At 37.2% G+C, this 24,481-nt stretch overlaps 2 protein-coding genes across 2 annotated transcripts; one reads left to right on the forward strand and one right to left on the reverse strand.

Annotated features, from left to right (window-relative positions):
• The first annotated feature begins 4,008 nt into the window (after positions 1-4,008).
• Positions 4,009-10,309, forward strand: LOC140228352 (S-crystallin SL11-like). Its single transcript, XM_072308579.1, has 5 exons — positions 4,009-4,355; positions 6,904-6,996; positions 7,623-7,738; positions 8,486-8,590; positions 9,249-10,309. Exons 1-5 carry the CDS (start codon positions 4,214-4,216, stop codon positions 9,417-9,419), a joined length of 627 nt encoding a protein of 208 aa, XP_072164680.1. The 5' UTR covers positions 4,009-4,213; the 3' UTR covers positions 9,420-10,309.
• Positions 10,310-17,038: 6,729 nt separating this feature from the next.
• Positions 17,039-18,085, reverse strand: LOC140228941 (allatostatin-A receptor-like). Its single transcript, XM_072309205.1, has one exon. The coding sequence runs from the start codon at positions 18,083-18,085 to the stop codon at positions 17,039-17,041; it is 1,047 nt and encodes a 348-aa protein (XP_072165306.1).
• Positions 18,086-24,481: the final 6,396 nt, after the last annotated feature.

Genomic DNA, 24,481 nt, shown 5'->3' on the forward strand with positions numbered 1-24,481 from the left:
AATTTTCTGCTGAAGGGAGTAATATCTTCAATTGCGGATCCTTTATCTCATATATTCAATTTATCTCTTTTTTATGGTATTGTTCCTGAAAGTATGAAAATAGCAAAAGTTATTCCTTTGTTTAAAAAAGGTGACAAATTAGATGTTAATAATTATAGACCAATTTCTTTGTTATGTACACTGTCCAAAATTCTTGAAAAAATTGTTTACAAAAGAACTCTTACTTTTTTGAAATTCAATAATATACTCTCAAATACTCAGTTTGGTTTTAGAGAAAAACATAGCACCTCACATGCATTATTGAGTTTTGTAGAAAAAGTAGCACATGCTATGGACAAATCCTCACATCTCATAGGTTTGTTCCTGGACTTCTCCAAGGCCTTCGACACCATTAATCATGATATTTTACTTAATAAATTGCAACATTACGGAGTCCGTGGGAAGGCCTTGGAGTGGTTCAGGAGCTACCTCTTGAACAGGAAGCAATATGTCTCTTTAAATGGTTGCAATTCACAAATGTTAAATGTTAAATGTGGGGTCCCACAGGGAAGTTTATTAGGTCCGCTTCTGTTTCTTATTTATATAAATGATTTCTGTAAATCATCAGATATTCTTTCTTTCATTCTCTTTGCGGATGATTCAAATTTGTTTTTTTCGCATAATAATCCTTTTACCCTAATAAAGACATTAAATTTTGAATTAGAAAAAGTTGCTCAATGGATAAAAGCTAATAAATTATCTCTCAATCTTCAAAAAACAAAATATATGCTTTTCAGCAACTCCATTGAGGCACTACCTGCTGATATTATTTTTGATGGCACACCGCTGGAAAATGTTTCTTATATCAAATTTCTGGGAATAACAGTTGATAATAAGCTCTCATGGAAATTTCATATTGATAGTATATGTAAGATTATTTCTCGAAACATCGGTATAATCAACAAGATTAAATTTTGTCTTCCTTTGTCGTCCCTGCTTACATTATATTCATCCCTCATATTGCCTTATTTAAATTACGGTATTCTTGTATGGGGAAATACATATCAAACTCTTTTGGATAAATTACTTCTGCTACAAAAGAAGTCACTGCGCATTATATGTCACACTGCATATTTGTCTCATACTGATCCGTTATTTTTTGAAAATAAAATATTTAAAATTAAAGATTTGTATTTGTTTAATTTAGGACAATTTATGTATAATTACAATAAAAATAATCTTCCATATATATTTGAATCAATGTTTTCAAAAAATCAATCTGTTCATAATTATCCTACAAGGCAATCGAACGAATTTCATTTACCATTTTTTAGGACCTTGCTGGCTCAGCAAACCTTCATCTACGAGGGACCTAAGTATTGGAACTCACTTCCCAACGACATAATAACAGCACAAACTTTGAATTCTTTTAAAAACAAATTAAAATTTTTTCTGTTGAAATCTTATGATATACAACCAAATTAGGTTCGGTTTCATTCTCTCAATCAAGTCGTTTGTTTGTTTGTTTGTTTGTTTTTACAAGTATTAAGTTATCACACAGAAATCATCTTTTAAGGAAAACAATCTGTCTAACATAAGTTTACCTCAGATATTTCTTTTAGTGTACCAGTAACAGTGAGTCTATTCTCTTTCTCTTTTTTTATATCCGTTCCTATGCATTCATACCGGCATATGCACCCAATCAATCGCAATTTCAAACCATGGAGCGTTGTATTGTTTTGTTATTGCATTTTCATAATATAGTACAGTATGCTTGTGTCCACGATGGCGCGTGTTGTACCATAGTCTCATTTCCCCCTTTTTTTTTTGTTCTTTTTTTTTCTTCTTCTTCTTTTTTCCCCTTCCCAAGTTAATTTCATGTCAGTTGACATTGGTTTCTTTGACTTTGTGTACGTATTTTTAGAGGGTCCCATACCCTACAAGCTTTGCTTTTTAAGTGGGACCCTCCATTTCCATTCTAATCTTTGTATTAGGTATATACCTTAGAAACGAAATTCTGTTGTTACTCGTCACCACTTGTACGTTTTCTTTGAAATTGTTATAAATTTGTTCTGTAAATGTATATATTTTTTCTGTTTATTCAATGGAAATGGAAATAAATTGAATTGAATTGAATTGAATTGAATTGAATTGAACACACACACACACGCACACACACACACACACACACACACACACATACACACATACCACACACATACACAAACTTAGGTGCAATCACGCACACAATTATCTGATTAATGTACAAACATACAAACACACGCATGCATACAAACATAATTATAATATTTTGGCCTATTAGATACTCACATACAAGCATAGGCCTACAATAAAATAGGCCTAAAAACTACATTATTATTATTGTACACGTTACGTACCTGGACATACATGCTTTACGTATGTAAACAGTTTACCAATGTTTCTATATTTTTATGGATATTTTTTCCTTGAGGGCCCTCCAGTGAAAAGACATTCCGTACACCTGCACATACATATTTCATTTCAATACTTGGAGTGCACTTTGCATGTATAAATTGTTGCTATGTCGGGCACATTTCTCGGGCAAACTTTTTGGTGTCAGGAAACCTTTGTCGGAAAGATATGCATAAAATTTGAATACATCAGTAAATTGGTCTATTCAGACGAAATTGCTAGTGTACACACTCAACAACAATTAAGAGTTCCTCATAACGGTTGCTCGCAACCCTCAATGCATCCTGCCTATGTCTTTCCTCACAGAACAGTTAATCATGCGTACATGAAAATGCACAGGGGGGGGGGGGGGGGGGGGGAGGTCGAAGAGAACCAAGGCCTGAAGCGATCTGTCCGAAGGAGACAATTTGATGAATAATGATAAGAATCGATTTATTGTTGTCACCTGTAGTATGCTGAACCACTTCGGATTAGAGTGTGTACATAACAATGGCCGTCATGAACAAATTTATGATAAGCCACTTCGGAGTTACATCATGTGCACATTGGTACAAATTACCTTTCTTTTTTCTCAGTTGGTTAGGCACTTCACTTGTTTTCAAACTGACAAAATGCCTAACCTTGCCCGACATGACAATTTTTGGTAATAGCCAACCATGCTCAAACAAAAAGTGAACATGCGTATAAACAAGGTGACCACAATGGCCTGTCATTTAACTCTTAGGAAACATCCATTTTATCAATTTGCATTGGTTGTATCAACATCTATCAGCAAATCTTTTCTATTTATGCTATCAAATACCAGGCTTGCTGTCAGTTGCATGTGATGGCGAGCACCATTTTATAAGGATCATACGTGAATAAATTATACTACGGGTGTTTTTCTCGGTGAATAAAAAAAAATCCCTGTTGGTGCAAAATGACATCTAACTAGTTTGTGTGACATTTGTCATTTGTCTTCCCAAGGAAATAAAAATTAACAAAAAAATTATCAGCATGTCCGTACTAAAGACTGTCCTTTACAAACGACAAGTGAGTACTGCGTATGTATTGTTGATGCTGTTTTCTATGGAGTATATATTTTTTTTAATTCTATTTTGTTTTGTTTTGTTTATTCTTTTACTCAAGTTGTGGAAATAAGTGAATGAAACGAAAGGAAGAGAAATGAACTGCCATATTGCTGCTTGTAGAAATTTCCGTTGTCTGAAAATGAATCGCGCATCGCACACAAAGCCGCAATGCCCCCCCCCCCCCCATTCAGTTAAAAAATGCAAACTCATCGCTCATTCAGATATGATAATAGTCTAAAATTTCATACCCTGCTTGGTGCATTCATGCATACATAACACCTTCGTGCTATTGAAGTGTTATACCTTTTATGATTAATCTTCAATCAATGCTATAAACAACCATCGTGTTGCCATTGATTTTATTTCAATATCACACATCTATAGATCACCTACACGTGAATTTATTGTGCACAAATATATAATTACCCCTTGGGCAATATGATCATAGACTATTTGTGGGACAAATTGCTGATAACAATGTATTGACCTTCGAAGTACCAGTTTTGCTAGGAGGGCTTGAGCAAATATCACTCCTGGCAAATATACACGGGCAATGCCACTTCCCTCAAATCCATTCCGTCGTTTGGTGTTGAAAGTAGCTCAGCTTTAGCTCGGCAGGTGAAAACCCAAGCCCACGCAGACTTTACATATTACTGCTTGATATCTCCTTGGTTTTCTTCCAGCACCTGAATTACCGGTAAACGTGCAAAATGCCTACCTACAAGCTGTTGTATTTCAACGCCCGAGGTCGGGCGGAGAACGCCAGGATGATGTTCACGCTGGCCGGGGTGGAGTTCGAGGATTACCGCTTCAAGGAAGGGGAATGGCCTACCATTAAGGCTGACACTGCACGTAAGAAACACTTGGGATATTGGTAATATCATTATATAACTTTACAAAATGATAAATCTACTTCCGGATATGATAATGTCGAAGTCTTTTATCATGATAATGACCTTATTTACTCAGGGCAGTCTCTTTACTTTAGTAGAACATTGTTTTCACAAATTACCTTGTTTGTTAGTAATGTCAGACGTCATAGTATACTTTCTCCAAGGACAGGGACGACCTGGAATTCGAACCCTGGACCTTACGCTTAGAAAGTTCAGACACCCATTCTCTTGAAGACAGTAAATACACGTATGTCCTGTTTTGGAGTGTTTTTTTTTTTTTTTTTTTCGGGCGGAGGGGAGGAAGGGGGAGTCGAGAAGATGTCTCTGAGTTCTCTCTCTCTCTCTCTCTCTCTCTCTCTCTCTCTTCGAAGACAATCATTAATTAAATTTGCGTGATGTGAATGTCACGAGTCGAGTTATCATGGGAATAATTGACTCTCACAACATTTGTTAGTCGTACACAACACAGATTTTTACACTGTTTAGGCATGTCGTCGTTCTGTTATGGAGGAATGTTTAGATGGTGAACATGCATATATATTGCATTTACGTGCATGGTGTTTCTGTTATATGTAATTATTAGAAGAAGAGAAGAAGAATGAGGAGGATGAGAGATACAAAATATAGAAAAGAGGATGGAAAACTCGGTTTCATGCCAGATAGATTCTAAACGTAGGTATAGATTCTGAAACAAAAATAGCAATACCGTACCTGGCGAGCGTCGTTGTGCGTGTTCTTTGAATCAGATCAGATGTATTCTTACCGAACAATTAGACACTTTGTCATTAGTGATATCCCGTGTGTAAGTAGTGGATAATATTGCAACGTCTTCAGCCAGCTGAGATTGTGCTACAGGTTTTGAAGAGACAAGACACGCGATAGTTTAACAGAGAGCCAAAAATGTGTGAGACGGCAAGCCAAATAGGCTACAAGAATGCCTGCACGAGTAAAAGTGTACAACTACATGGATATTTATTTTGTGTTTCTACCAATTAAATAGGCCTATAACTGTAGGGAACTTTAATAAGATAGCTTGTTAATATACGTGAATGACCTATCTGACCAGGTTGATCTGGTAGTGCGGAACTGTCTGTATAGTTTGTCCAATTTCTTGGCATGAATGAGATGGTGTAGGTGGGCGTTGTCCGACCACTGGTGAAACCAGCTGAGCCATTATTATGCTGTCCCCTCAGATTCCAGTCCATTTCTTTCACTTGCTCTCGCTGACGCCCCTGGATTCATAATAATGATATTGCCGTGTCATCGGGTGACGTCACATCCGGAGGTTGACCTTCGTACCATAAGGCCCACACAAAATAAACCAAATTGACATTGAGCGAGCGGTTGGAGTTATCTTGACAGTACAGCGGCTGAAATTGTTCATTATGTAAACGCTGTATTATGGAAGTGCTGTGGAAGCTTTTTAAGTAGCACCGACGGTATAATTTCTCGTCTTTTCAACATTTTGAATTAAAGAATTAGAGAAATGAAAGAAAAGCCCACATAACTTTGTTAATTCAAAATGTAACGCTTCATTTGATATAAGCACAAAATACAGATTTAGTTTGACATTGCCATGAAAAATTCGCAAACCAACAATAGCAACATTTATTGTCAACGTGCCAGGCGACACAGGTGTTTATACATCACAGTGGCGACGCACTGCGCTTCTTGCGTGTCAATACAACACCCTCACTGAAACCATGAAGCTGTAGCTCTAAGCTATAACAAATGCGACTCTCTATTAAGGCTATCGAATCCATGACAACAATATTTTACATATTTTAGCACAAATACATAGTTATTCGTAGAGAGGTGCTTTGAAGTAAAGATGCAGGCATTGTTCAAAACGTACATGTGCCATGTTTAAATGGCATGGTTTTATGTACAAGCCAGGTCTTCTGGAGGCTTGTTCACACTCTCCCAACGTAAGCACTGAATATATCTCCCACACTCCGATGTTTGACTGTCTTGTGGCATTCGTAATAGATATGGATGTGAAGTGGAAACGGTGTGTATCTTGCTAAAGGCACTAGTGCCCTTTAGTCAAACAATGCTCTCGACCCAGTGAAGTCCGGAGGCATTCTTCGTGTCACAGCACATAGATAATACTATTATTTATTTTCTCTCTAAATTGTTCGTGACAACTCCCTCTTCTCTTTCTGCAAATAAAAGAATAAATGATATTATTTCGCCAGCGTTGTCGTTTCTATGTCTCCACTGTTCTTCCCAGAGAACTCTGTTTTCACAGCACTGTCACGTATAACCTGCTCCGATTGAGAGCGACAACGGGGGCAAAACATCTTGTCCAGGAATGTATGTACGTATCCGGGTACCATTCCCGCGGGGAAAAAGCATAGCATTATCCAGTCTATCACAAATAATGATATGCAATATATTTGAAGGTGGGATTTTGAATAGCTCTTTTCTAGTGATATTTGTAATTTGTAGCTCTGTGATACGAAAGATTCACCACTGAATTGTTTTCATGTTTGTTTCTTCCCCAGGGTTCCCCCTCGGCCAATCCCCTTCGCTGATCGTCGATGGGAAACCGATTATCCAGAGTCGCGCCATAAATCGGTTTGTCGCCAGGGAATTAGGTAAGCTACAAAAGAATCATGTGAACATCATCACTTTAGGCTTGATTTTTTTTTTTTTTTTACTTTACCAGGAATGTAAATGATTTGAAATTTCTTTACTTTTTTCCCGTTTTTTTTTTTAACTGATGGCTTATAATTCAGGATGCATGGTGCATGAGAGAAGCGTGCAAGAGACATTATTTATGGAAAGCTGTATAGATTTGGCTATGAAGCTATAGCTGACAGCAGTCTGGAAGGCGAACTCGAATTGATCACATTGATTCCTTAATAAACGGCGCCTTGTGGAAAGTAATGTTATGAGCATAAACAAAACAAAACGAAACGAAAACGGATACTTGTAATATCCTATGATTTGCAACGGCTGCTGTCGATTAAAAGAACATAATTACAGAATCGCTTTGAAACATTACTATACCTGAATCAGATCTTTTTTCTTATTAGTGAGGAGCAATGCTTTAAGAATTCTGAATAATAATTGCTTGAAAGGTATCGATTGGTTCCAATCTCATCAAGATAACAATTCAAACAGTTGTGCAAGGAATCAAAAATAGATGTATTTGACTCTCGTCTGGTGTACAATATACCGGGATTGTTGGGTCTTTTGTGTGTGCGTGTGTCAATCACAGGTTTCTACGGGGCGAACAACCAAGAAGCCACCAAGATTGATATGGTTTGTGAAACTCTCGATGACATATCCAACAAGATGATCCCAATCCACTACGAGAAGGATGAGGAGAAGAAGGTCGGTGTCTTACAATTTAATTAGACTCAAGTGTGATATGGTAGATGACCGTAATAACAATGACTTATTTGCCCAAGATATTCACCTAGGGCCAGTTGAAGTCCCTTTCCCGTTTATTCTTTTGCTTCTCTTTTCTTTCATGATTTCTCTCTTTCTCTTATTTCATCACAATCTTTTACCTCTATTTGTCCTTTCTTCTATTTTTCTCTTCCCCGTCCTAGTCCCTTTCTTCAGTGTACCTCTTCTTCTTCGTCGTCTTTTTTCTCTGCTATTGTTTCATTTTTCCCTATTAAACGATGTATCAAGAGTATAGTTTGATATTACTTCAGGAATGAACCATGCAGTGGTTAACTCTTTAAATTTTGGACTTCGATCATTCTGTTGAACGGATGTGGTAATTAACCATTGTGTGGGTTTGTTTTTTCCTACCACAAGAGAGTATCTAATAGATGACATGGAATTTTAGTGTGGCGTACCTTCCTTTATCTGTTCCTTCTTTTTCCTTTATCTGTTCCTTCTTTTTCCTTTCTTTTTTTAAGGTATATTTAATTACCTGTGATCATAATATTATACTGAATCCTTCTTCGACTAGAGGACAGCGCTCTATTTTGTCACTTTCCATTTCTATGGTTAACCGATTGTGTACCAGTATATATGCAGATTTGGAGCCCCTTGGTCCAGGTTGACATTTTGACTGTATAGTATTCGTCTCGTCGATAATGCGTCTGCATTCTCACTTTCCACCAGGCCAAGGACAAGGAGAACTTACGGGACAACGTGTTGAAGCAGATGTTGGCCTTCCTCAACAAGATCATCAAGAACTCGGGAGGATCTTTCTTTGTCGGATCGAAGGTCAGTCGAGAAATATAGTCTATGTCCAGCCCAGATACGAGTGGAACATCCAGCGTACAGGGTATAAGTTGCACTTCCACGCTCATTGATGTCTGTAACTTGTCGTGTTAGTCAATGCATATTTAAACATGACTTGGCAGATCGATAAGGATTGCATGGTACCTCTCTATTTGAAGGTATAAACTCTGGACTTACTGAAGGTTAAAATTATCGTAAACGTATCAGAGAAAACGGATACTAAGAAATCATTACCTCTCGTAAGGAGCCGATGTCCGGTCGTATTTTCGGACATGCTATCGCTTTGCTGTGACAATTTTACGAGAATCGATAAGGTTTTACCAGCTTAGAGATTGCGATAGAGTTGCTTGCCCTTCTTACATATGAAGGAAGACTGTAAGGGATTTATGTTTCTCAATACATAATCGTTGTATTCATTACGTTGTAAAGACGCAAAGTGGCATGGTTTGGGGAAAAAAAGTAAAACACATAAAAATCCCGCCGGGAGAATCAGGTAATGAAGTGGCATCATTTTGATTTAGCCAATACTCCATCTGGACAGATCGAACAATGAGAAGAGATGATTCTCGACATATTACAATAAATCGTTTTCAAGTGATTGATTTTTTTTCTTGCTTTTCACCTTGTCTTGTTCCTTTAGACGAGTCTGGCAGACATCTCACTGTACAACTCGATGGAATACGTGAAGGACATGTTTCCAGACATGCCCTTAGCCGACGTCTGTCCCGACATCGCCTATTTCCTCACGAGCTTTGAAAATATTCCCGCCGTGGCCCAGTACCTCAAGTCGCGCCCTCAAACGCCGTTCTAGATCACAAGTCTCGTTCTTCCCACTAAACGTTGGACGGGAGGACCGTTTTCCTTCTTCAGACAGATCTCAGCCTTTAGGTCTACGTTTGTTCATTAGTGTTGCTTTACAAACTGAAACTGGAAAGAAATAGAACTGTCGAGGTAACGCTATTTTCAGGCTGATTTTATCACCTCTTATAAACACCTGTGAGTTAAGACCTTCAATTTTTGAAGGCTCACGTACGCTGCAGCAAAGGAATCAAAATAATGTGCACACACTCCTCTGATCACAATAAGTGTTACTTCCGCCAGGATGCAAGCTTTTGTTTTTATGTTTGAGCAGTCATACGTAGTTACCTTTATCTATGAAATAGATCAAAGTGATTACAAACATAGTTCTGATTATGTTTCAGTTAATTCGAAAGAAAATGCTTCAATATCAATCTTACAGCTTGAAATGTCAGTGATGCACATAATAAACTAAAGTACATGTATTTGTATCTCACATAACTAGTCTTACTCTGTCATCTCAAACGGATGTCGACGTATGTTGCATAATTCGTTGTTCAATGAGATATTAGCATGGTATTTCTTCCACGCATGCGCAATGTGTAATTCGAGCCAAAAGAGTTCATGATGACAAAATACCGGTGTACCGTCAAGTTCTTTCATAATGTGTACCGGTAAATCACAAACATTGAAATAGAATGGAACGGAAAATATGATAACATATCACCAGGCCAGTTTTTCAAGGAATGGACATACGCATGTGCAATGTGATAATAGTTTTCTATATCCATTAAACACTTGTTTGACGAAATCAAGCCTCAATGTATTTTCTTCAAGATTTAATTCTATGTTTAGTCATCATGGATCTCATTCGTCTTTATTTTGCTCACATTTCCAACCAAGCATATCCAGGACTTCTTCTTTGTTTTTGTTTTTGGTTTTTTTTTTTCAATTTGAACACTGAAGCAGAATCGACATATTTTGTGTTGGGCTTTTAGAATACATTGTGAACATATTGACATTACTGTATTCCTTCCCTGGGATGGTGAAGTACAAGGAATAAAGCATGCCCGCTTTTATTGTGAAAAAAAAAAACAACAACCCATAATCCTGGTATGGTGAAGACTACTTCGTTATTTTCTCTCAAGAAGGGAACAAGAAAAAAAAATCTTTCCATCACTGAACATGGATTGCATTGGGTCAGTATACGCACACACACACACACACACACACACACACACACGTACACACACACACATATATATATATATATATATATATATATATATATATATATATATATATATATATATATAATGTGTGTGTGGTGGTGGTGGTGGTGGTGTGGGTGTGTGTGTGTGTGCGTGTGTGTGTCAGTGTGTGTGATGTTCAGGTAATTTTTTTTTCCTAGAATAATGAGAAGTTTTTAAGCACTTTGTTATTTGTATCCGTGGACTTCATTTTCTTAACGTAGAACACATGATTCTGAATGAATTTTGATATGTGATGATTACATTACGATTTGAATGAAAAGTTGGTAAATATTACGGGGGATGAGGGTGGTTGCTATCTGGAAGAGAAAGATCACTCCCCATTATTCAGTCGTGATTGTCACAATCGACTATAAGGCAATCGGTATAAGCCATTTCATAGTTTTAGTTTGCGCATGAGCAGAAAAAAGGTCATTTGCTATGAATACAGGAATGTTGATTTTTTTTTATACTTTTATTGAGATAAACATCTGCAATGTATTAATTATTCATGTAATCCTCATAAATGGTGCTTTTCACATCAAAATGATCATTAACATAAATTTCATCCAATAAATAATCATACAAGAAATAGCCGACATTATATTAGCATTCAAAATCAATCTTCAAATCGCTCATAAAGACGGCGGCATCGAACCCCAATCATCAAAGGCACCAATGCACCTGTGAAATTCTTTTACGTATCAATAGAAAACCGACAGTTGTTTGAATAATTACAGCCAGTTTGAAACTCCATCTCTTAAACCTCGTTTGGCTAACCAACTGAGAAAAGCAAGGTAATTTTTCTAAATGTGCACATGAGCTAATTACGAAGTCGCTTATTAGAGTGGTCTTTAATATTCATTAGTGTAGTATACAACAAAACAAGCTGGACACCTTTCACATTGACATAAGGTCAATTCTAAGAGAGGACTTTGTGTGTATGTTCTGACACAAAAGTTTCAATGTGAATCATCTAAAACACATTAATTTTCTCGTGGATTTGGAAAAGTCCTTGCCCACATTGCCTGTATATTGCAACATAAAAAAACGGCGAGCAACTGAAACGAATTTCTCTGACTCACTATCGAGCATCACAGATTCAGTGCCATCAATGATACCACGATATGCAAATTAGAAGGATTCATGGAGTAGAAAATAGTAATCATGGATAGAGCAGAGACGCCACGCTCTTTTGCATGGGCCAAACGGTACGTAGAGGGAGACATATAACTTGTTGTCAGTTGACGCATTAGAGTATATCTATGGTTGTCGCCCTCAAAACGTTTTATGAGTGGATCATAGGTCAGTTGGTTAAAGGGAATCAAGTATAATTATTATCATCTTTAGGGTTTTGTCTTAGATACTGTGAATGATTGGTTTAATACATCACATTATCTAACCATAGCATTAAATTCATTCCTTGGTCACTCACGTAATCTGCACTAGTCACAACCGTCGTCAACCAATCACTTTGGCGCCCTCTTACGTTTTGCTTGTCACACCATAAGCTCGCTTTAAAAAAAAAAAGAATTGAAAAAATTGAAAGTATAGAAAAAATGAACCATCGAGAAACCTGCTACTTTGAGGGATAGAAACATAACGAACTAAAATAACATTTCTATCGTTTGCAGAGCTTCAGACAACCAAGTCTTTTATGTGGATTTTATGATACAGTAGACAGAGACAGACAGACACAGAGAGAGACAGACAGACAGACAGACAGACAGACAGACAGAGACGGACCGACACCAGTGCCAGCTTGCCGCTGCCCGGGACCAATTAACCCTTTCCGTGCCAACAAGTCAGAGATGCACAAATTTCATACAAATACCTACGGAAGGAAATAAATGTGGCACACAGTGGGTTAAAATGTAAAATGGGGAAAATTGATATCCCTCAAAGAGCGACTTTAAGTCAAATATAAGTAAAATTCGTTCTATTAAAGGGTCACTAATGTCCACAAATACGAAAAAGTGCAAGAAGCAAAAAGCACACCGTCGAGATTTGAATCTCATTATAGTCTTTTAGATGTTTAGATATGATCTATTGACACACACACACACAAAAAAAAACCTTGCTAAACAGTCATTAAAACTTCGTCATCAATGTCATGGAGATCAAAACCGTGACTCCTCCTCTTCAATATATTTCGTCTTTAAAAATCAAAAGAAATTAATCTAATATACAGCATAATTATAAATGTTCTGCGACGTTTATAACAATAATTATATTGTCATAATGCCTATTCATCGGTATTGTTCAACTTTGTTGCGAAAATATCCAAATTCAAAATAAATTACAGCTCTTGCAGCCCCGGATTCAAGATAACAAATTTTCAAATGCCATAAAAAGGCCTGAGCAGTTGAGAGTAATGACGAATTGATATCTTCAATGTTTGTTTCTCAATATTATTTCGGGTCCCCGATTACTTGTCCCCCCCCCCCCCAAAAAAAAAAAAAGGGGGGGGGGTAAAAAATACGATTATTCAAAGATCGATATAAAAGATGTGGTATAAGACATACACTTTAGTTACTATCACTTCTCTTGCCTTTGCATCTGGGGCCAGCAAGCAATGTATTCCTAAAAGGCATAAAAGAGATATATGTATAGAAGTTCTTGCTGGCACTTTAATCAACTTCATTGATCCTCATGCACAATAAAAAAAAGAAGAAAAATGCATAAAACCGCAGTAAAGCAAAATGAAGCTGCTCAAAAGCACACACACACACACACACACACACACACAAATTGGATTGGAGAGAAACCTTTGTAGGAAAAACTCTTTTCAGTCCTTTTTCAGTAGTACTTTAATAGCATTTTATGAATTTCCGATGCAATATGCCAATGAAAAAAATACTGAAGTAACGAAAGGCACATCTAGCTCCAATATACTCACATCTCTTCAATGTATCTAGGAAAAAATTACGTATATTGTTCACAAGGCCGTTCATTGATCTTCCCCTATAGATTGTGTTTATGTGATGCTCCGTCTAGGTGGCTGGGCTCCATCATTTTTTTTTTTTCTATCAAAGGCACTGTACGAGAGAAATCTCTTTTAGACAGCCAATGCTCATCCTGATTGAGAGTTTCTATGAAAGATATCATAAAGTGAATATTGATTTGAATTTTGAACATTGAAAGGTCATCTTACTGAAAATCTTTTCTGATTCTCTTTTAGTCTCGACACTTGTTTACAGTGTCATGGGCGTCAGTCATATATATATATATATATATATATATATATATATATATATATATATATATAAATCTCTCTCTTTTGGTAGGCAGTTCAGACTTAAAAAAAGACATGAAACAGCATTATGTGGTTGCTCGCAAAAGAGTAAACAGAGATAATGAAATGTAGTCATTATTTTGGCAGGTTTCACAAAATCATACGTCAAATGCCATGTAATGTGTCTACAAGAAGTACGAAAGCTAAACTTGAAATCATATCATTTCAGATTATTTCATAACAACATTAAGATGATTATAAACCTTGATGACTCAAAGAAAGCAAGTTTGTTTGTTTGTTTGTTTGTTTGTTCGTTTTCCATCTGAGAAGATGGCTGGATAGCCCATATTCAGCTACGTTAAGCTGGTCTTCCATGGGGTCCAGTTGGATTATGTTTAGATGTTTAAATGTTTAAAAGTTCACTCAGTCTGACTTATTTAATATCTAAATTGAGGCATAAACATGATTTTTCATGACACAACATATTCATGAAATTATCACATTTACATAATTATTATATATCTATGTATGTGTGTGCGTGTGTATGTGTGTGTGTGTGCGTGTGTATGTGTGGGTGTGTGCGTGTGTATGTGTGTGTGTGTGCGTGTGTATGTGTGTGTGTGTGTGTGTGTGTGTGTGCGTGTGTGTGTGTGTGTGTGTGTGTGTTTGTAATTCCATGTGTTGGTGAAACATTATAGCAGGAGAACTGAAAGAATCATTCGGAGACATTTCATGCTGTACAAGAAACTCTTTATTTCCAATACACATATTTTCGAGCACCTTGCCCTTCAAGGATGTTGAATGTTTCAAAACTCTATAAATGTCCTAATGTTTTATCATCTCCATTTTGTGACATTCTTGGTCTAAATGAACAATGTTACAGACAAACCGACTCGGCTAAGTTTTGGCCGATAAATCCACACAGATCCATTCTTCTAACTACCTACTATCTAGCGTTCATCAATGCAGCAACCATGAATTTGTGAGGCCTTATTAAAAGATCTGTTGCTACACTGTCTCTCAAGACTCAGATACAAAATTTGGGAACATAGAAAAATTCGTTGTCCCGTATGATGGTTACTTCTCATAGATACAAGACACAGTGTATCAGGTTCTCGTTGGGAAAATTATGACTGACGATAATCTTTCACAATATACACATACATGTACAGCTTGTACCTCATCAACACGAACCCAAAGCCCCTGTTTCACTATGCCGCTCTTGTCACGATTTGGCAATTTTCTCAGATCAGGATGCATAACATGAGCCGATCTGGACACTAGAATGCTCTAACACGAGTCTGGGACAGCGTAGGAAAAGCGTAGCTAAAGCGAAGACATCGTAATTAAAGCGGGGACGCAGAGTACTATGAGCGTTATATGAACAGGCCTTAATTTTATACGAGAGTTGAGAATGTAGCGAGAGTGGCGTTGAAGCGGGAAAATCGTGCTTTTATTACGGAAGAGCGGCGCAGCAGCAGGGCCACGTCGGTGTCTAGTTTACTTCCAGATCTTTTACCAATGTTACTGCGAACGACTTTATTACGCTCATCCCGCGGCGTTTACCAAATTTGTCATTACGTTCTCCCCGCTTGTCTTGCTATTCAAATCTGACAATTTTGATCAAGGAGATCGGGAAGAAATTTTGAACATAATCAAAATTTCTTCCTGATCAGAAAAAAAGGGTCCGCTCCCACCTGTCCTCCAAACTTTGCTGCTACGATGCTTCCGATTTAAACCATTTCCCTGTACGCTTTTGCCGCTCTCCGCCGATCTCATAGATGATAGTGATCGTGATAGTGGGACGGGGGCTTTGCTTTGATCAAAACAATGGAAATGCTATCGGTTAATACTCGTCGTGTTAAGCAGCGTTCAAATCTGAATCGAATGCTTTTTGTTAAATGTTCTACTGCATTTATTTTGTTTTGTATGAAAAAAAAAAATGTGAAGAAAACGCGGCATTAAGCTACCTGAATGATGTATGAAGAGGTACAGCTTATCAAATGTTTATTGTCAGTTATTATGGATGATTACCGAGGGGCTTTTTTTTTCAGCTCATTAACACTTCCAGTTTACGTTAAAGAAAAAAAAAAACACGTACACATAAAAATAAAAAAATCCTTGTGATCCCAAACAAGAACACACGGGAACGCATTAATTCATTTCAATTAACCATCAGTGATAAATCAATGGTAAAAACGCGCAGTACTTTTTACGATTTAAAGGGCCTTACGATCGAATGGCTTTACCCCGGGACACACTATGTTAGATCACAGCAAACTATGACAGAAAGATTGCTGAATTCAATGTTACATGATATACAAAGAAACATAACTGCTGTAATGTATATCCATACGTTTCTCGTCAACGATCTGTGTATAAATGTCTGGCTGTGAAATTCCACGAGCAATTCTTAGTATTTCGTGCCTGAAAACACTAACATATTTGTGCGGAAACTTTTGTGTGAAACCATTAATCATAGAGTAACAAGAACACACTCATAACAGCCCTGCTTACCTCGTTTTCTATTGCGATCATTATGTGAAATGATAAGTGCGTTTATATCAATTTAATTGTTTTCATCCTGTTTCATTCTGTATTCTAAAATCCTTCAGACAAAAACAAGAGCATATAGCTACATTACGAAAGATCCGACAATAACAACGTAGCGACGTTTCGTTACGTGACGATCGTTGTGACAGGGTTCGAAACTCGGTGCCTACCGACTTGCTACCTGATATTTAAAAGTCAAAGAATAGCCATAGTTGAAGCATGAAGTGCCGTGCTGAAATAGGATAAATGAATTAATAAATTGATGGAACCTTTATGAAATGTAGAGTTTTGTTTTTACTTTCATATGTGTGCATGCTACCTTGAGAGAGATTGTCGAAGTCATCACTGAAAAAAAAAATTTAAAAAAAAGAAACAAGTACAAGGTTAGAATCATAAGGCTATTTGTTCTCTCTGAATTATTATTTTTATTCAGGATAGATCTATTTCCAGCTCGTCGTTCCCTGTCGACTTATACACTTTTCTTTTTCAAGTGAGCGCAAAAAACAACAAAAAAACACCGACGTTACTAAACTTTACATAGACATTAAAGGAAACTAAATTACAGCAGGGAGGGATTTCGTCTCACCTCCCTGATTACACACTGCCCATTGTACACTGTGTGACTTTGGTATCATTCGGAGGTTCGACCGCTTTCTCAAACAGCGGAATGTCCTTGGGTGAAGTGCAGGTAAACATGTCCCGGAGAGCGGCCCGGAACTCAGGGTAACGTGCAGCATAGATGACAGGGTTGGCGCAAGAATTTAAAAAACCCAACACTGTCAAAACTTGTTGGAGTGGACTGTTGAGGTAGGACACTGGGACCCAACCGAGATTGTATCCAAGGTATGCCGTCTGGTTTGGACTCCAACAGATGATGTAGATGAGAATGACAATAAACATCATCTTGATGACACGATTTCTGGCTACGATATGAAAACTTGGCGTCTGTTTCCTCGCTTCTACTGCATGGGTGTTGGCCGCGTCATTAAAGAAGGCAGAATGCTTGTTGAGCTGGCGAGCAATGAGGAGCTGGGTGATAATCATGGTAAAACATGGAATCACGAGCCGGAGACAGAACCAGTAAATCGCGATCACAGTTCGAGCGTTTTGGGACAAGTAGATTTCCACGCAATTGTGAGTCAACTCGCTAACTCCATGAACGAGAAAGACATGAACGCTGGATAGAAAGGATAACAACCAGACCACAGCGATGAATATTGAGACGCGACGTCTTGTGACGTAACGGTTAAACTGGAACGGAAACACCACTGCCAGATAACGTTCCACAGAGATAGCCATGAGCAGGTAAGAAGATGCTGTGATGCAGTTCCAGAGCATGATGAAAGTGGCTACAAAACGGCAATAGACCTCGCCTCGCAAGGTCTTCGGCACAAAGGATGCCCTGGGGATGGGAATGATGAAGACGGACGTCAAGAAATCTGCCACGGCTAAGCCACCAATCAGTGTGTCCATTGATCGGCTCTTGGCGCGTCTCTGGAACAGGACAGCGATGACCAGAAGATTCCCTACGATCCCCGCGATGGCAGATATCAACTGGACGACGAGGTTCCATGTCCAGCTGATTGGGATCCATTGCCAAGTGACCACTTCGGTTGTTATATCCTCACCAGTCGACAGCATTGCAGTAGAGAAGATTCCTGGGGATATGGATATATTTTCATGTTGTCCTTTTACTCTTGATTGGGCAGTTATGGGTCCTTGATTGCTGTCCGCGGTTAGAGTTCCCGTTTTGGCTTCTTCGGGCCCAGAAGTAACATTGTAAGATAGATCTTCGTCGTGATTCTCATTCGCCAAAGTGCTAGTGAAATCAGAACAGGCGTGCTCCTGGCAAAGAGCAAGAATTATCATCATAGTTACATCCGTCTTCATCATCGTGATTGGATGTATCGACAGACCTGTTTGAAGAAACATTAAAACAAAAATTTCGTTACAAAGATTTAATGAAGACTAAGTATAAATGCATTGATTCTGTAGAAATAAAAAAAGAACAAATTCTTATCGAATTCTATAATATCTTGATAAAGAAAAACACGATGTTTCATACGATGAATCATCAGAATTTCATCAGTTATACCAAGAAGGTACCAAGGAGATAGACACAAAAGAAACAGTTTACAGAGAAACTGAACATTGTATCCCTTCATAGCGAATTTATTTCCGAGCGCCATTGACAAAGAAAAAAAAATGTGCTCCGTTTTAACGAAATGCGGATCGCTTGCAAAAATCACAGCAAAACATTTACAGAGTGTCTTTGCATAGGAAAACGCTTCACAATTCAGTGTCTTTGAAATAGAATAGCTCTGCTCTTGCTCGCTGTGTCATGCAACATTTCCGAGGAGAACTTTCGTTGACGTATCATATTAATAGGAATAAGGTTCGTTAATACGAAACACACAAATTCTGATAAACGTAGGTTTTTTATTTGAAAATGAAGGAGAACTCGTTATCACGAACATTTGTGGCGCTTTTTCGAAGGTTCTCACTACGAAAATGAATAAGGTTCTCATAAACGAAAATTTGGTAATCTAAAAATGATGAGTTTCGTAAATCTAAAAGTGAAAATAAGAAAGGGAGGTGAGTAGACCCTTTACTATCAAAACTTCCCAATTAAAGACTTTATATTGTCTTCGGATAAACGAACCATCGTAATTACGAACCTTTTCATTATCGGATTAACTAACCTCTGGAATGACAAATCTTATATTTCATATTCGGATTAACGAACCTTCGGAACAACGAACCTTATCTCACTTCCGGAATTAAGAACTTCGGAATAACAAACCTCGGAATAACGAATCCTTGGAATCGCCAATCTTTGGAGTAACAGTCTTTCGTAATAACGAGCCTCCGGAATAACGATTCTTCCATGTAACAAAATTTTCGAATAGCGAACTGTACACGAATACTAGGTCATCAAGTTTTATACATTGTGATTTCAAAGTAAGCATGAAAGTACAAACTAACATGCTCTCTACTAGATGTAGGCCTATAATTTAGACGAAATGAGTGAGATAGCATCCCATTAGATATGGCTTTTTAGCGTATGATGGGTATTCAATGAATAGCATTCGATATATTATTGTGCGTGTTGTCATCATAATGCTGTATTGGATGAACTGATTATGACGAAATTATAATAATGATATCAGCATTCTTAAAATTGTGTTTAAAATCAATTTCAAATACACCTCGACACTGCAGCGTTCTAACACACCATTTCAACAAGTCAACGTAGCACAAAATACTATCTAATTCTGTGTAACGATATTCCGACATTATAAGTTTGCTCTTCAGTAAAGAACCAAGTGATTTACAATGATCATGGTGCAATGCATGTTTCAACGAAAGATTTTTCTTTCTTTTTTTGCGGCAATGACAAAAATGATAGTGATAACGATTAACAGCATTGATAATCATATGCCTAATTATGGAGACGTTAATAAGAGTAAATACATTTTATGTAGTGCTTGCCCATCATGCCATGTCGATCAGAGTTGTCTATAGCAATTTATCAATTCGCTAAGCTGCGATGCGTAATCAATCAACTATTAAAAATGTGATTTCACTCAAAAATGTGATTCCATTCAATTAGGCCTACCTTAAGACAAACATCTGCCAGTCTGTAGACAAGTCAGAGGTCCGATGAGTTTCTCTGATAGGTTCGAATCCTCGGTGTCTTAGCCTAGTACCAAAGGCGAATGAGACTACAAACAGATCCATCCCTCACTTATAGCAAGAGGTAAGCTATAGGCAAGGTGGCGCGCATGCGCAAAATTGAATGGCAGTGCGTTTGTAGTAGTCACATGATATACATGTAAAAGATTGACCTGAGTTTTCGATCCTCGAGAATCTTCGTTAGAGGCAATATCATTATTTTTTTTTGGGGGGGGGGAGGGGGCTACCTATTAAAAAGAAAAAGGCAGAGATAACGGTGGAAGGAGAAGTAGAGAGAAAGAGATAGAGAGACAGAGCGATAGAGCGAGAGGAACAGTTACTTCCGATTTAGCGATTCTTGCAGTTGGCTGCATTCTGTTGAATAACACCTCAGAAACCTTTCATTTTATGGATGTCATTGTTAGGGCAGAAACGTTCAGGGGTTGCACCTATGGTCAATGGGGCTGGAAAGGCATTATAACTATCTTGCCATTCTTCTTCTTCTTCTTCGCAGGTGAAGTACTGACCTCTGGGAAGAGTATTTTCGTACTTTGTGCGGTGCTGAAACTATAGTGTGCCATATGCTGCATTGTTTGATGCTGTTTCGTTAAAATTAATGTATGCACACTAAAAGTAAAAAGTTCTCCTTGTGCAAGTGAAATTAGCTCCTCTTCCGACTAGATTTGACGCAGTGTCATCCCAACCACTGCCTCCTACTGTTCTAGGGAGGAAGCATTCTAAGCTGGGCACGCTGCTACGGTAAGATATGTGTCATTGCGTATTGCTATGCTTATTTCCGCTGACTTTTTCTGTCGAATTTAGATGATATCGAGATATCAAAAGCAAGAAGGATATAAGGCAGAAAGATTTATAAGGTGGAGCTGAGTTGTTGTAGAAAAAGAAATAAATGAAGGAAAAATGATAAAAATCCTTGACACACATGTTTTCCAGAGTCAGCGTAAATTCAGTGGTCTCCCTGCTTCTGATAGATCTACTTTCTAAACAGAACCAAGCCCTTTTGATATGAGATACTTGTTGGTGTATTTTTGTATAAACGGATAGACTCCTGAGTTGTAACCATAACTGTTGCTCGTCATTTACATAACGTGATGCCAGAATGACTCTGTGTTTTTTCTTATCGTTTGTTTCAATAAGTATACATGATGTATCTTTGCCCATTTTATTTTCCCCCTCTCTCTTTCAAGGCAGCCGTATCTTCAATCTATATGCTGATTTGACGACAGTCTCCTGCATTCACACTCCCAATACATGTTCCATAATTCAGTCAGATCATTTAATTTTGATTCACTATATCCCGAGTGGTTCCCAACTGACGTGTTCTCTTATTCCTTTCTTCAATCTCTATATGTATATCTATGTTCGGATGTACACACTGTATGTTTTAATGTCTTGAAAATGAAAAAAGAAAGTATATACTACTTTATTTATATATTACTACTATATTACTTATATTCAATGCAGAAAATTCCTCATAAATTCATTCAATTTTGAAGAAAAAAAAAGTAGTATACATATTGGCGTAATACGACTTATTATAGTTTATAGTTTCTTCTCACACTACTGACAAATCTGATAATGTATTCCCTTTAAAAAAGAAACAAAAACAAAACAACAACACAAATCGTCACGAAAGTTGAAACCACGCAGATAAAGAGAATGGACATGAACTTCATTCTGTTCATGACATAATGATACCGTTCGTCAAACAGCGCATTAGGTCATGGAATATAAATCATGTAGATAAACTTAGATTTTCTTAATTACAAATTAATTCAGATTTGGATAGTTACATGGTGAAGAGAGGACTGAGCCTGTTCATAACTTGGTTGATGTGAGGTTATTCTCTGTGTCATGTGAAATGTTGTTGTTAATCAGGTCCACGTCAATCGGCAACCGTTCGTATTCTGAACGTTCTTCTCTTCATTACCAAAGTTTTCTAATCGAAAGTGCTAAAAAAAAAATCGATATTCCGAAGACTCGTTTATCCGAAAATGAAACGAGGTTCTTTTTTTTTTCCAAGGCAAGAAAACTTATCTGTTTACACAACCTTAATTCTGTTGTTGTTGTTGTTGTTGTTGCTGTCGTTGTATCATAATATGTATATTGTATGTACATGCATAATGCTGTATTTTACTTTTATGCTATACTTTCTTCTTTTCTTTTTCCGGATTGATGCGCTTAGAAACATCAGTATTAAGCGCTATATAAATGTTATTCATTATCATTATCATTATCATATATTTCTTTGGTATGATGACAAAGCATAAACTGTGGGCTAATGTATAACATATACCACAAAAAAAAAAATGCCCCCCCCCCCCCCCACATTTCGGCCTCCTACTGTGTTACTTTCACTTTTGACGGACACTCCGAGACAGTCCCCCGAAGCTCTAGGTGCCACGGTCAGATTTATTCGGGATAACCTTGTTTTACTGCACTGTAAATGCGAATCTTTTAGCCTATTTCGAGGGTGCTGAATCCGTATCTGGATCATGATGCAATTACTGCTTGCAGCCTTGAGAATTTTGAGGTATTCACGATTCGGTCATCCCACGAGTGCGACACCTACTTGTCATACCGCCCATGAGTTCGAAAATGAATAAATGTCCATGAGTCATGCAACCCACGAGTCATATTAGCCTATGAAGTCGACTATGGGCAAATAAGGCCCATGAATCCGACACTAAGCAAAAAATGGCCTTCGAGTTCCACACTCGACACTCGCTCAGGTGATCACGTCGCTCTTTTATGTTTAATATATATATATATATATATATATATATACTTATACATTCCACATTTCACAATTTCGATTTTTTTTTTTCAGTTTCACGTAAGAATGTAAGAATATTCACTTTAAATCAGCTTCTGGAAATCTATGCTCTACAAGCAATGCTTCTATGCAGATTCCTAATATTGCACATGTATTATTTCTCTCATTTCTTGTATTCGACAATTCCACTTTTTTTTTTCTCAGATAAGAATATGGAAAATAATACCCCCTCCCCCCCCCCCCCAAAAAAAAAAAAAAAGGTAGAGTAAAAATTTGGGTTTTTTTTTCTGTGTTTGCATTCTTCATCGTGGTCAAGTAAATATTGAGTTATACAATTGGTTTAGTGATAAGTCACATGACAAAATTCTCAAATTATTCACGATGATCGAGACTCTACAGATCTTTAAAGAACTGTAGAAAAAAAGAACTGTAGAAAAAAAATTGTGGTAACTGAAATTCAAACACCATTAGATATTGACGATATAGATCCATTGCTCACTATTCATAAGCGATTAAAATTCAAAATAATCATGATTCTATAAAGCACTAAAGCATATCCATATCACAAGAAGGTGAATTGGTATAGAAGAAATACGAATGCTGCTCAGGCAAATCAACTATTCATTGGTATATTGGGGACAATCACAATGTGGTTGAAATTTCGTAGCTGTAACGTATTGTATCATTGTTTTTATGTATGAATGCTACTTCAAATTCAGTCTTTTGATTTCTAGTAAAATTAATTACTATCAATTACATTTCCAATGAAGAATAATTAATGAATGTGATCATTCCAGAGCACTCATTCTCTTGGATAAGTTAAAGGATTATGTAATGCAAATGAATGTTGACCTGTATTGATTCAAGATACCTTCAATATATTGTGGCGAAACGAATATCTCGGATACACCAACAGAAACCTTCCACAACAAGATTCTGCTCCTGACCTCATCTGTCAATCATTGCTAAAGTACTAATATGTTTAGCAAAAGATGAATTTCCCCTGAACAAAAGACATTGCACGGAACGTACACTGTATAATATTGGATATTCGTTTCGCCATAAAAGTGACGTTGAGGGTATCATGACTGGACATAAATCAACATGTGTTTGCACTGCATAGGTCATTTAAGTTTAGCTGACACAGTACTTTTACACGGACTCATGTTTTTCTGCTGAAGGCTCATTAACAGTGTGACAGCCAGAAATCTTTAAAAGCGTAGGTAATATGCGAATTTTGGTACAAGCGCTAAGTGAAAGTTTCGAGGAACGGGACTTTCTCATATGACATGAAAACGACAAACAAAGGTGTTTTCTTTCTTCTGACGAAGGCTTACGATTCATTATTAAGTTTCATAAATGAATCTACATTTTTTTTTTCTTGGCATGATGGCGGCGGGTTCTATAACGTGTCTTGAACTCCAAAATACATACCCTGCAAGCATTTCATTTTAGAAGAATTTGAAAAAAAAATGAATACGGAAAACATGCCATGAAACCGAACATGATGACGACTTTAAAAGGTGTAAAAAATTTCTATCTTTTTTTTTCTTTTGATCATTCATTCT

This window comes from Diadema setosum, chromosome 5 (genome assembly GCF_964275005.1).
Source record: "Diadema setosum chromosome 5, eeDiaSeto1, whole genome shotgun sequence".
NCBI classification, from domain to species: domain Eukaryota; kingdom Metazoa; phylum Echinodermata; class Echinoidea; order Diadematoida; family Diadematidae; genus Diadema; species Diadema setosum.

What these genes read in the sequence shown, in the direction of transcription:
- LOC140228352 (XM_072308579.1), top strand. Translation starts at nt 4,214, where the DNA reads ATGCCTACCTACAAGCTGTTGTATTTCAACGCCCGAGGTCGGGCGGAG. An exon ending in GTTTGTCGCCAGGGAATTAG is followed by an intron (nt 6,997 to 7,622) that starts GTAAGCTACAAA and finishes TGTCAATCACAG; the next exon opens with GTTTCTACGGGGCGAACAAC. An exon ending in CTTTCTTTGTCGGATCGAAG is followed by an intron (nt 8,591 to 9,248) that starts GTCAGTCGAGAA and finishes TTGTTCCTTTAG; the next exon opens with ACGAGTCTGGCAGACATCTC.
- LOC140228941 (XM_072309205.1), bottom strand. Translation starts at nt 18,085, where the DNA reads ATGCTGTCGACTGGTGAGGATATAACAACCGAAGTGGTCACTTGGCAA.